Source organism: Coregonus lavaretus, assembly GCF_964263955.1.
Source record: "Coregonus lavaretus genome assembly, chromosome: 3".
Taxonomy (NCBI): domain Eukaryota; kingdom Metazoa; phylum Chordata; class Actinopteri; order Salmoniformes; family Salmonidae; genus Coregonus; species Coregonus lavaretus.
The window spans coordinates 12054963-12068422 of NC_139990.1; the positions used below are offsets into that span (position 1 = coordinate 12054963).

A 13460-nucleotide genomic window follows, 5' to 3' on the forward strand; every position below is an offset into this window, starting at 1 on the left:
AAACGACTTACAATGAAAAACTCAACATACAATTAAGTTTGGTACAAAACACAAACGATTATATGCAGTTCTGATAGTCTTTTCTTGACATGAATCCCTTGATCAGAGTAGCCTGTAAAGTCTAGATGCTGTAGGCTAAAGTTTGAAGAGAGTGTCACACACACACACCCACCCACCCACCCAAGGAAGTGTAGAGTACAACTTCTTCCTGTTCCAAAGCTTCCTGGTATTCCCAGAAAGAGGAGATTCAAAAATCTCAATATTCGCCGGGATTGGAACATTGGTCGGTATTCCCGGGATGGGAACGTCAGTCAACATTCCTGGAACGCTTTTATTCCTAGGACTGTGTCCAGACCTCATTGGCCCAGGTGTAGTTGTGTCGGAGCCAGCGGCGTGCGGTGTGTGTGTCGACCGTGAACAGCTGTTCCTGACAAGAGTTGACCGCTTTGTAGTGGACGGTCAGTTTAGGGTTGGGGACGATCGCTGCAGAGAGGAGGCGACTGCCTGCCGCCAAGTACTCACTCTCACGGTCTCCTGTTCTGTAGAGGTAGAGCGGGGGAGAGAGACCCATTAGTATGTTTAGGTAACTGCCAGTCCTAGACACTCACTTTCAGTCTCCAGTCCTAAAGGAAAACGCATGCGGGCACACAAACACACATCTGCTCACCTCTTGAGTGTGATGATGATGGACTGTGGTGTGTCTGTTGTGTTGAGGATGGTTGTAGCGTTAAGGGTGAGGACCATCTCAAAGGCCAGAGCTAACTCCATCTCCCCCAGGGAACAGGGAACGGTCAGGGCTAGAGAGCCTGGCACGGACTTCACTCCAGGGTAGTAGCCTAGACACAGGGCCTCTGAAACACAAACACACACTTACAACACACACTTGTCGCTTTCAAACTAGTGTTTTCTAATTTAAAAAAAATATATAAATCTTATTTTTTATAGAAAACAAAGCATGGTTATCTAGTGAGTAATAGACTCACGTTTGAAGAGAGCTCTAGCCCGTAGCCAGATGTTCTGCTTGCCCAGTTTGTGCAGCAGAGTGTGCAGCAGAGGAGGGTCCACAGCCAGGCTCTTAGACAACATGAAGTCCAGCGTGTCTGAGGCCACAGTCATAGTCTGTCTTTCCACACATGACTTGAGGTGACCATTGAACAGACAGCCGTAGATGGAGATGTCTGCTAGGTCTGGGAGAGAGGGTCACACACACACGGTTGGTGATGTCAAATAAATGTGCGACTCACTGGTGCCTCTCTTGGGCCAGGTAGGTTGGTGAGACGGTTGGGGTGTGTGTGTACCTGCAGGCTCCTTAAGACCAGGCAGGTTAGTGAGGACCTCCAGTGTGTCTCTGTGGGATGTTTTCTCAGCTAGTCGAACCAGAACTGTTGTCCTCTCCACTACGTCCTCCACCGAACACGGCCACACACACGAACTCAGGAACCACTCGTTATCTACAACACACACACCAGAGGTCTGAAATATCACACACACCTTGTTCAATCGCCTGAAACTTGATTACCTCTGTGTGTTTTAAATGTTTACCTTGGAGTGTGTGAATGTGAAAGAGCTTGTTCGTTACCTCGGAGAGTGTTGAGTGCCCCCTCTACACTGTCGCTCCTGAGGAAGAGTTCTGTAGCTATTGTGACCAGGCGACAGCGAGAAGCTCCATCCTCATTACCGAACAGTCCCTTCAGAGTGGAGTAGTTTACCTTTAACCTGGACAACACCTCCACCAGCTTCCGGCCCTTCACATACACAGAGAACATCCCACCTGGATCAGACTCGCATCCACACCAATATTACATACCACATCAGCTACACCAGCCTTTGACCTAGAGTGTGAGAGAAACACACACAGTTACCTTGGCCCATTGTTGTGTCTTGTGGTATCTGAACATGAGAGAGACTCCTATTCTCCCCAGGAAGCTCTTGATCAGACCATCATCCCAGTCCTCTGTCTCCTGGTACACTGGAACAGAGGAGAAAACTAACTTCTGAAGAAAAATAAAAACGCAACAATTTCAACAGTTTTACTGAGTTACAGTTCATATAAGGAAAATCTGTCAATTGAAATAAATTCATTAGGCCCTAATCTATGGATTTCATATGACTGGGAATGGGCACAGCCATTGGTGGGCATAGGCCCAACCACTTGGGAGCAAGGCCCACCCACTGGTGGCTTATCTCAGACGATCCCGCAGGTGAAGAAGCCGGATGTGGAGGTCCTGGGCTGGCGTGGTTCCTCGTGGTCTGCGGTTGTGAGACCGGCTGGACATACTGCAAATTCTCTAAAACGGCGTTGGAGGCAGCTTATGGTAGAGAAATGAACATTCAATACTCTGGCAACAGCTCTGGTGGACATTCCTGCAGTCAGCATGCCAATTGCACGCTCCCTCAAAACATGAGAAGTCTGTGGCATTGTGTTGTGTGACCAAACTGCACATTTTAGAGTGGCTTTTTATTGTCCCCAGCACAAGGTGCACCTGTGTAATGATCATGCTGTTTAATCAGCTTCTTGATATGCCACACCTGTCAGGTGGATGGATTATCTTGGCAAAGGAGAAATGCTCACTAACAGGGATGTAAAAACATTTGTGCAAAACATTTGAGAGAAATAAGCTTTTTGTGCGTATGGAACATTTCTGGGATCTTTTATTTCAGCTCATGAAACCAACACTTTGCATGTTGCGTTTATATTTTTGACCAGTATAATATCATCCCAGTCCTCGGTCTCCTGGTACACTGGAACAGGAGACAAACTAATACATTCTTATTCATACATTATCAATGCTCACAGACCTGTGTCTGTCTCTGTAGTGTCTCACCTGTCTCAGTGAAGGAGGCAAAGGGCAGGGCCAGTCTGTCTTTGTCCCCCTCGAGCAGCGCTATGGCAACGCAGCCGCTGAAGTGCTGTAATTCGACAAGGCTTCTGTGGGAGTGGCATATGGAGCGGAAGACTACGCCCAACCTCCCCCAGTCCTCCTGCTGGGAACACAACTAGAGGGAGGGAGGGAAAGAGTGGAGGAAGAGGTGAGAGAAATGTGCCAACATTTTTACATTTAGATCAAAACAAGCAACAGAACTAGCAGAGAGAGACCGAAAAATAAAGAAAGTAATGGAGAGATCTCACTGCCACCTCCACGAGACCGTGGGCCAGACTCAGCGCTTCAGGAGTGGGCGCTTCAGTGGTCGTCGACCTGGAGCGATGGACACATCAAACAGCCAATCAACCAACACCAATGACAAGATTACACCTGGGGTGTGTTCAGTACAGAAAAACAGTGTGCTGTGTTCAGTACAGAAAAACGGTGTGCAACGTTAAAAATCAACGGAAACAGTACTGGACGACCAGTTGAATAACAGTGTGATTATATGGCGGCCCAGAGGGAGATTGTGTATGGTGCATGAGTTTTGCGATTTCAAGATGGCCACAACCATTTTGATCAGCCTAGCGTCCTTTCCAGGGGGGTGTACTTGTACAACAAGCGGTCTCACGCTACAGAAACAGGAGATCTGCTCCTAGGAGCCGAAGGCTACTTACTTTATATTGATCAGGCGACACCTCGCCACACCCCACCAAACGTGCCTCAAAGGCTTTTGAAGAATGGTGCGCACCGTTTTGGGGAAAAGTGTTGTTCAGTACAAACCGCCACGCAACGTAGTAAATTTTGAATCGAACTGAACGTACCCCTGGGTTGCTCAACCAGTCCCAAAACAGCTCCCAGCACGGGCTTGGGTTGCCAGGTACAGGACTGACCCGAAGGTGTGTGTGTAAGATGTATGTAAAGTGTGTGTAAGATTAAGATAGACTCACCTGTGGTTGCCAGGTTTGGTTGTGTAGTTGCCAGGTGAGTCTGTTGGGTGGTGTTGTGGCGACTGAAGGAACATGTGTAGGACACGCTCACATTGGTCCACATTTAACCCCAAGCCTGCATCTACCATCTGAACTCACACCATTTAGATCAGCAGGTCATACTCAAAACATAATACAAATAAAACTGACATCAAAGAACAAGTCAGCTTCAGTGCGCACACACACCAGAGGAGGCTGGTGGGGGGAGCTATAGGAGGTAAGGCTCATTGTAATGGATGGAATGGAATAAATGGAACGAAGTCAAACATGGTTTCTATATGTTTGATACCGTTCCATTTATTATATTCCAGCCATTACAATGAGCCTTTCCTCCTATAGCTTATCGCACAAGCCTCCACTGACAGACAGACACACCTTAGTACCTTAGAGGTGAGTTGAATAAGCTCAGGTAAAACGGATTGGTCTTTCTCCCTCACATAGTCAAACAGAGCCAGGAGAAACGCTGGACTGGGCTAGATGGGGGAGAGAGGGCAAAAGAGAGGAGTGGGACATAGTCAAATAATATAAGTTTGCGTTGCTGACTACTAGGGGTGTAACGGTACACGTATTCGTACCGAATCGTTCGGCACGGGGACCTTGGTTTGGTTCACACCGTGAACTAGTACTGTACGATGTCTAGTGGTGGTGGTCGATAAACCAGAATTGGAGGATACTCCATAATCGTTTAAATCTCCAGTTTGGCTTCACAGTAGATTACACCAGGTCTATACGGAACTGGTCTACTTGTAATTGGTCCGTTCGGAACGGGTCTCTCTATAATTTTTATTTATTTATGCATATCGGGCCCGGGTGGGAAATCCCCAGGTCCATTTCGGAATGGGTCCAACTTTTTGGAGCCGTGAAGACCTCTACTTGAGAGGCCCAACATAATGATCCCTGTCACAACATACAATCAAATCTAATTTGATTTAGTCACATGCGCCGAATACAACACGTGTAGACTTTATCGCGAAATGCTTACTTACGAGCATTTTCCCAACAATGCAGAGTTAAAAAGTAAGAAAAATGTGCTAAAAATGTAAAAGGAAATAGTAACACAATAAAATAACAATAATGGGAGGCTATATACAAGGAGTACCAGTACCGAGTCAATGTGCAGGGATACGAGGTAGTTGAGGTAATATGTACATGTAGGTAGGGGTAAAAGTGACAAGGCAATCAGGATAGATAATAAACAGAGTAGCAGCAGTGTTGGTAGTTGAGGTAATATGTACATGTAGGTAGGGGTAAAAGTGACAAGGCAATCAGGATAGATAATAAACAGAGTAGCAGCAGTGTTGGTAGTTGAGGTAATATGTACATATAGATAAACAGAGTAGCAGCAGTGTTGGTAGTTGAGGTAATATGTACATGTAGGTAGGGGTAAAGTGACTAGGCAACAGGATAGATAATAGACAGTAGCAGCAGCATGTGTGTGGTTTGTGTGTGTTCGTACCAGTAGGTTGTGGGCGGTGCTGACGTGCAGCACTGTGATGATGTCAGACAGAAAGCCAGCTTTGAGCAGAGCGGCCAGGAGAGAATTCAGGACCAGAGGGGTGTGGTAGACACCTGGAGGACAGGACTGGTAGTACGACCTAAACACTGACACTGAAGGGAGCGATGGGGGGAAAGGAGAGACAAGACACAGAGCGCAAGAGAGAGAGCAGGTTGAGAGCAGGACAGTGAAGGGTGAGAAAGATATCAGACAGAGGTAGATTCATGAACAACACAGATCGATGTCTGAGGAGCAATCAGCACTACAATTTCATTAAACATACACACACACTAACCTGCCCGCTGCAGACAGACAGGGTTGGAAGACCTGACAAACCTCAGCACCGTCTCCACACAGAACTAGAAGAAAATAAAACGCATGAAATAGTCAAGACATAAAACTCACATGGAAGGAATTCACAAGCCAACCAATGTACACTATCACATCTGTTAATCCTTCCACTTGGCATGAACATGACTACCAAAGCTCAAGCAGAGGGTGCTCTTACACCAGCAGAGTGCTATCAATTTGGACTACAGCTCAATTTCTTTTCCATAGCAAAATGTTTTTGCTATGCTGGGCCCTAATGAACAGGACCCAAGTGATTGTTGGATAAAGATTTTTTAATGTTTTTGCTACGCTGGGCCCTAATGAACAGGACCCAAGTGATTGTTGGATAAAGATTTGTAAATGTTTTTGCTACGCTGGGCCCTAATGAACAGGACCCAAGTGATTGTTGGATAAAGATTTGTAAATGTTTTTGCTACGCTGGGCCCTAATGAACAGGACCCAAGTGATTGTTGGATAAAGATTTTTAAATGTTTTTGCTATGCTGGGCCCTAATGAACAGGACCCAAGTGATTGTTGGATAAAGATTTTTAAATGTTTTTGTTACGCTGGGCCCTAATGAACAGGACCCAGGCAGTAGCAGCCTACCTTCTCGTCCCCTTTCTTGGGCACATGGAGGAACCAACAGGTCTTATGGAAACAGTCCGACATGCTGAAATAATACTTGCAATACTGAGGGAGGAGAGAGGGAGGGAATGGAGGAGGGAGGGAGGGAATGGAGGAGGGAGGGAGGGAATGGAGGAGATAATTCATCAAAGCAGTTTTTTTAAACTGATAACTACGACACTCACAATTCATAAAAGTATATTTGTATAAAGACAAATATGAGCAGTAGTTTTATTATGAGAGGTAGTTACACTGTCAAAGTGTCTTTGAGGGCCGGTGTCTGGTGCCGCTGGGTCTTTACATGGGGCTGTGGAACAACACAGGAGTCAGTTCTTTCTGCTTTCTCAACGGCTTCCCATCAAAGCTGTACAGATACAAGTTTTCATTATGTATTGTGGATGTCGTGTGTGTGTGTGTTCCCCCTCACCGTTGCACCAGGAGTCCCCAGTCATCAGATAAGGCAGTGTGCTCTTAAATGAGTTCAGAGTCTGGATGGCCTGGGCCCTGCAACACACCATCACCACCATAATCATCATTCTCCTTCACCACTACCCTCATCAACCACCACAACCATCATCATCTCACTGATAGAAGTGCAGTGGTATACATAAACCAATATCATGAAAGGAATGAAGTCTTGATGAACAGCACACTAGCGTTGCAGAGAGAGCAGTAGAGGTGTAGTGTTTATGTTCGAGTTGGCCTACATGATGTAGTGTGTTGTGGTGGTCAGTGGAACGGTCAGGTACCTCTCAGAGATCTCTTCCTTCATAGGGCTGTAGTTGTAGTCGCAGTCAGTTCCACCCTGCTCAAACACACAATACAGCAACGTCACAATTTTACTTATTCAAAAGCAGTTTGTTTCCTGAATTGACCCCAATCGTGCTTTATGCTATGAGCATCCCTCCCTTTGCATATATAGATATATCTGTAAATTGTAGATCCTCACCGTACTGTAAATCAGTTTATACTTCAGAGTTTTGTTTACATTTACATTTTAGTCATTTAGCAGACGCTCTTATCCAGAGCGACTTAGTTAGTGAGTGCATACATTTTTCATACTGGCCCCCCGTGGGAATCGAACCCACAACCCTGGCGTTGCAAGCGCCATGCTCTACCAACTGAGCTACAGGAGGGTCACTGTATTTATATTGTATATTCTATGTGTCTGTATTCTGTTTGTACAACGTCTATTGCTGGCAGCACCTATTCACGGAGTCAAATTCTGGGTATTTGTAAATGTACTTGGCGAATAAAGTGATTCTGATGCTATGAGCTGACCTGGTCTGGATGTAATGCGTGTAGAGTAGGGGGCCAGCTGTTGCTGTGGACCAGGGCAGGCTTAGGGTTGGGGCTGGCTACAGGTCTCCAAGATCGTCCTGCACTCTCCTCATCTAAACCCACACACATTAAAAATAGGTTTACAATCTCTCATATTAAAGGTAATTATTGACCGACAAAAACAGAATTATCAGAATTTCCCACTAGTAGGTTTTCAGTTTATATTGTGATTGTGTGTGTGTGTGTGTGTGTGTGTGTTAGCACATTTCTATTGACCCTTTTAGAGGCACAAACCTTTAATGTGGATAATTATTCTCTGGTCGGTCTTAGAACCAGGAGGCCCATCTGTACCAGTGGTGGAGCTATAAGACAAAACAGAGAGAGAGATCATTTTCACAAAGTCCTGTATAAGAAGTATCTAACTAATGGACTTCCAATCTTATTTCCAAATTCAAACCTAACACGATCATACCCTTTCTCAGTGGCCCATGAGGGACCTGCACCCCTGAGTGGTAGGGCTCTCCCTGCCCCAATGGTGGTCCTGGTTCTAGGGCCCCTTCCTCCCCTGGTTGACCCCGGCCTCGGGTCACTGTCCTGGGGCACGCTGCCAAACAGCTCTGGGTCATCCAGGAGAACATCCACAACAAGGATGTCCTGCTCGTAGGCTGTGAACTCGTCCAAGAGGTCAGCTTTGGGGTCGCTAGCCAGCTTGACCTTTGACCCTGCCCTGACCTCTATTTCCTGGTGTTGAGTGGGTGACCCGAAAGAGGAAGGAGTGCCGGCTTCCTGGTTCTCAGACATGACCTTAGTACAGGAGGTGGACTGATTATGATGGTCGGCATCATCATCATCATCATCAGTACAGGGTTGGGTTTTAACAACAGGCTCTAGTCTCCCATCTCCAGAAGACTGTGATTGCCCCTCTTCACCACATGTCCCATCATCTTCATCTCTACCATCATCCTCCTCATCTTCATCAGTGGAGGAGGCCTGGGCCTGTGTTCGAACACCTACTGCACTCGACAACTTCTCTTTCTGATCTACACTGTCATCATCCTTATCATAGTCCTCTTCTGAGTAGCTCGGTGTCTGCAGCATCAGGCGTGTTATGCACAGCACCGAGGTTTGACCTCCAGGAATCCCAGGCAGCCCATGGGCGAGGGTACTGATCATGGCCAACTCAGCCCCTCCCTCTTTGGGCTTGCTGAGCGGCGAGCTCCCCTGTCTGCTCTTCTGCTCTGAACGCTGCTGCTCCTGCTTCTCAGGGCTGGAGGACTCACTGCCTGGCAAAACCAAAACCTCCAGTTCATCCGCTCTTTCATCTCCACTCTGAGCCGCCTCTCCTTCCATTTCATCCCCCTCTCCTCTTCTCTGCACCTCCATTCCCTCTCCCTTTCTTTTTTCTTGAGGCAGAAGAAGAGAGGAGCTGGATGAGAGAAAGGAGGATACAGCTGAACGACAGGAGAAGTCTGGTGGAAGAGGGGACGACTCTGCTGAGTGAAATGAGTCTGTCTCACTGTTCACAGCTGACGGGGAGGAGGTTTCATTGAACATAGGACACAGGTGAGGCTGAGGCTTCCTCCTAGGAGAGGAGGGTGGAGGGGAGGAGGGAGTAGGAGAGGAGGAGGGAAGGGAGGATGGATTAGGAGAGCAGGATGTATGGGACATCTCCATGTTTCGGGATGCAGATGTGAAACGCAGAGGAGAGGGGGTGGAGGCTGTGTCTATGTCCATGTCACTACCGAGGCCTATAGGAGAGGGGGTGGAGGCTGTGTCTATGTCCATGTCACTACCGAGACCTATAGGAGAGGGGGTGGAGGCTGGGTCAGGTGAGGGGGTGGAGAAGTGGGTGGTGTCCGTCTTACCGCCGCCACTGACTTTAGGTGGAGAAAAGGTTGAGACAGAGTCCGTTTTAGGTGGCGAGAGGCTAGAAACGGTGTCTGTGTCAGTTTGAGAAAGGCTGGAGGAAACAGAAGGCGCTGTATCAGTCTCAGTCTGGTCTTTGGATAGGGTGAGGAGGGTGGAAGTTTTGGGTGGAGGGGAGGTGAAAGCTTTGTTGCAATGGAGACCCCTAGTTCTGAGTTGGGACTGTGGCTTCTTCTTACACAGGGGAAGGAGGGATGGGTACGCCTTGCTCGAAGTGTCAGGAAAGCGTAAACAATATGTCACGCTCTCATCCTCCTCTTCTCCTCCTATTCCGTTCCTCACGTCTTTCTCTTCTCCTTCCATCATGTTTCCCTCTCCCTCTTTTCCATCTGCCTTCATCCCATTCCTATGACCCGAGACCTGGTAGCTTGTCTGTGGAGTGTATTCAGAGAGTGTACAGTGAGAGGGAAGAACTGTGGTTCTCTCAGCCCTCACCAGTGAGTCTCCATTTCCGTTCACCAGGGCTCCATTAACACAGCCCACAACTGATGACTCAGACTCCGCGGGGGGTGTCCGTGTTCCATTAGCGTCGAGGACTGATGATGTCACAGAGAGTGACAGTGCAGAATCAGGTTTGGGGAAGGGCCAGGAGAGGTAGGTGCGTGCACAGGACAGGTGCAGCCTCTTCATGTAGGCCACCACTCTACGACAGGAGAACAGGTCTTGGTCCTCAGTGTCGCTGTCTGAGTCTCCTTCCACTACGTTCTCCTCGGACCAGGGAGACAGCAGCCCGTTGGCAGGGGGCGCCAGTGACTTGTCACCTCCCTCGGGCCCTCCCCTCCGGCCACCATTTTGCGTCACCGAGTGGTGTAACCTCACAGGAGCGTCTGTAGCGTTGCTATGACTACGACTGACATCACTCGTGTGTAAATGCGGCGGGACGTCACATGGCATCCTACTGCCTCCGAGGGAAGCCGTAGCTATTCCAGAATTCCGTTCTGGTTCGTTTGGACTAGAATGTTTTTGCTCCTTTGTGTCTCCGTGGACATCTCCCAACCTCATCCGCTTAGCGACTGGCTTTCCTGTTTCTACGACATCACTTCCTGTTCCCGAGTCTTCAAGAATGCCTCCGTCACGCGTTCCAACCCCGCTCGACCCCCTGCTCACCTGCTGCTTACCTAGTAAAAGACAAGCAAAACCATTGGTGGAGGCTTCGGACGTCCCGCCCTTCGAGGCGGTGAGAGATGCAGAACAATTGGACTCAGTCAATCCATGCTCCCCAGTGTGCATGCAGTGGTGATTTTCAGTCGGCGTCAGAAGCTGACCACTCTTCCCACACTGAGAACAGTGATGCGACTTCTTTCTACCAGGGCGCTCCCCAGTCTTCTCACTCCCATGGCTCCCTCTGCTGCGACAACTAGGCCCTAACAGACTAACTTCTCTCCGATAGTCCCGCTTGAAACAATGCACCACTTTGGAAGTCAGGAGCTGGGCAGGCAGCAGGCAGGAAAAGTCCCCAACCGAGATGTCACATACTTGAGCTACGTCACAGAGCTTGACCTTGGGGTAACTCCCTATCCAGATCACCAACTTCTTGGGGGCCTTAATGGTGGAGGTGAAGTTCTTCCTGGTTTTAACCCTGACCTTAGGCTGCTCAAGCCCTACTACTCTGCTGAGGACGCTGGCCCTGCCTCTGCCTGTCACTCCAACTGGCTCAACCCTGGGCAGCTTCCTTCTCTTAGGGGGCGTGTATTTAATGTCGCCACACAGGGCGCAGCACAAGGTTTTGACCACTCTCCTGACTGACCGCTGCAGACAGGATGGCGAGCTGACGGGGGGTTTGGGGCGACGGCGTGTAACAATGGGACTCCTATCAATATCTGGAAGCGGAGATGAACACTGTCAGTTGATGTATGTTTTTTTAGGCTAACTATGGGTGTATCTCAATAGTTTCAACTGGCATCCTCTCCTTGACTCCTCTCCTTCATTTAACCTCATTTGAATATTTAGAATAGGGGACAATAATATGGTGGACGCCTACCAGGAAAAGGCCTACACTTGTCCAGTTCTTTGACATCAGTGCAGATGAAGGGAAGGAGACGAGGGGAGAAAAGGAGACAAGGAAGTCACTTTCCACTATTGAGTTGCAACCTATTGGCTAAGTAGTCTGATAATGCATCTACTTCAACCAATGACATATATTAACCCTGGATTGCTGTTGCTATGTATTGGCCATTGAGAGGCTTTGACATCACCGGTTGGCTATATTGGCACTCCTTAGTAGGAGTAGTCCTCCATAGGAATGAATGGAATTCTACATTATTTCAATTAAATGTTTCAAGGCCAAAATTACATGTATTTAAGCATTTTTGTTGTAGTGGGGACAGTAACATTAGTAATCTAAAAAAATTACTTTAAGGAAAATGTTTGTATATTTTTTTGTATGTTTTATTTGTATGTTTAGCTCACATAATATAATTTAAAAGTATGCATTAAAGTGTCTAATAGAATAAACGTGTCAAAAATGTAGACATTGTAGAGTGTTGCAAAGATGGCTGCGCGGTGGCTTCAATACAGCGCCCCCTGTCAGTCATCGAGGGTTTATACACATTGACTTCAACTCATTTTACCATAAATCACGTTGTGATTAATTGGAATCTAGCTAACATCATTGCACATAAGCTAGTACTACTACTAAAACTAACATACCATGCCAGTTACAATCAATTGAAATCAGGCTCAAACGTTATAAAAGTTACAACTAGATAACTTTTCATGGGTTGATCAAAGCTGAATTACACCTAGAGAGACTTGTCAATGCATTAATGGTCTAGCTACTGTGTTACTTCCATGAAATACAAATTCATGCAACTTGAACGCTATCTAGCCAGTTAGCCATGGCATGTGAAAGAAATGCCTGCTAGTCATCAACTGTCTCCTGGCAAGCAAGAAATGCAGACTGCGTGGAGCACTGCATTCATAATGTAATGTTGGGTCGACAAGGTAACAGACATTCCACAAGCAACAGCTAGCCTCAACATTGACATTCAATCATTGCTGAAAGTAGAGTTAGCGCCAGAGTGTGCGGTACTGATAACAAGCCAGCTAGCTAGCTAGCTAGCTAGCTTAAATGCTAGTGGGCTAGCTAGCTAGACCGAGCATGTTGAGGCAGGCAAGCTTGCATATGAAACCAGTCGATCACATTATCGATGTAGTGCTCCATTCAATACGGTAAAATTGTAATAAATTAATCTTACTTGAAATCCCATTAAGTAGAGAGAATGCACTTTTTACGGCGTTGCCAGAATCCACTTCGATAGGTTCTGCAACTCTTCGTTCTGTACCTGCACTTGTAGCTGACGTTGCAGATCGAAAGTTTTCAACTTCAAACTTTCCTTCCCTCCCTTGCTCTTTTCGCAGTTTCAAAGCAGCACTCACCCGGTTATTTGCGGCAACATTGGTTCTTTTTCGTGACTGAGCAGGAGACTGCTCTTCAACTGCCTTGTCTGGCTCTAAACAAGAGACGTTCCTCTTGCGCTCTATTGATCGCGTTCTTCTCTGCACAGATTTTCTAGTTGTCTTGGTCAATGTCGCTGGCGGCTTGCCAGCAGCAAAATCTCGAGTTTTGACAGCTGCACGGCTCGCTCTCACGCTGGACTTCACCAATAGGTCGCTCTTTATGTAATAAGAAACGTGCCTATAATTTTTACCCTGGGAAATTGACTGGTTAAAAGTATTGGTTCTATCAGTCAGTTTGTTGTTGGAGCCCCCTCTGCCAAAGCACACCGCGAACTGCAGCCTGCAACATAATTATTTATTGTGCCCCGCTGTCACCCCATTCGGCCTAGTTGCAGATTTACTTATCGTGTGAGGTCCCCCGACTTTAGCCTGGACATATTTGCTTCTAGTATATGGCCCATCTACTTTCACCTCAAAAGTGATTCCCAGTGCTCAATTGCCCATTGTATTTAAAATAATTTATCTTGGACAGCGCCATACCTTCACATTCAG

The 13460-nt window shown here is 47.2% G+C and overlaps 1 protein-coding gene across 2 annotated transcripts; it reads right to left on the reverse strand.

Moving 5' to 3' along the window:
• Nucleotides 1–240: 240 nt before the first annotated feature.
• On the reverse strand, nucleotides 241–13195 carry LOC311121327 (uncharacterized protein). 2 transcript variants are annotated; one of them, XM_084157948.1, is made up of 20 exons: nucleotides 12707–13195; nucleotides 8056–11329; nucleotides 7878–7945; nucleotides 7584–7696; nucleotides 7052–7107; nucleotides 6730–6806; nucleotides 6554–6609; nucleotides 6285–6368; nucleotides 5644–5707; nucleotides 5310–5461; nucleotides 4237–4326; nucleotides 3815–3942; nucleotides 3137–3197; nucleotides 2826–2997; nucleotides 1863–1969; nucleotides 1580–1745; nucleotides 1299–1451; nucleotides 984–1187; nucleotides 668–851; nucleotides 241–539 (listed from the first exon to the last, which is right to left on the reverse strand). In XM_084157948.1, exons 2-20 carry the CDS (start codon nucleotides 10737–10739, stop codon nucleotides 338–340), a joined length of 4821 nt encoding a protein of 1606 aa, XP_084014074.1. In that variant the 5' UTR covers nucleotides 10740–11329; nucleotides 12707–13195; the 3' UTR covers nucleotides 241–337. The 2 variants fall into 2 exon arrangements, with proteins under 2 accessions (XP_084014074.1, XP_084014073.1); XM_084157947.1 differs by having other exon boundaries at nucleotides 3131–3197.
• Between the last annotated feature and the right edge of the window lie 265 nt (nucleotides 13196–13460).

Coding starts and splice junctions, on each gene's coding strand:
- LOC311121327 (XM_084157947.1), bottom strand. CDS start 10,739: ATGCACACTGGGGAGCATGGATTGACTGAGTCCAATTGTTCTGCATCT. Junction 2,998..3,130: donor ACGGTCTCGTGGAGGTGGCA/GTGAGATCTCTC, acceptor CCCTCCCTCTAG/TTGTGTTCCCAGCAGGAGGA. Junction 1,188..1,298: donor TGGTCTTAAGGAGCCTGCAG/GTACACACACAC, acceptor CCTCTCTCCCAG/ACCTAGCAGACATCTCCATC.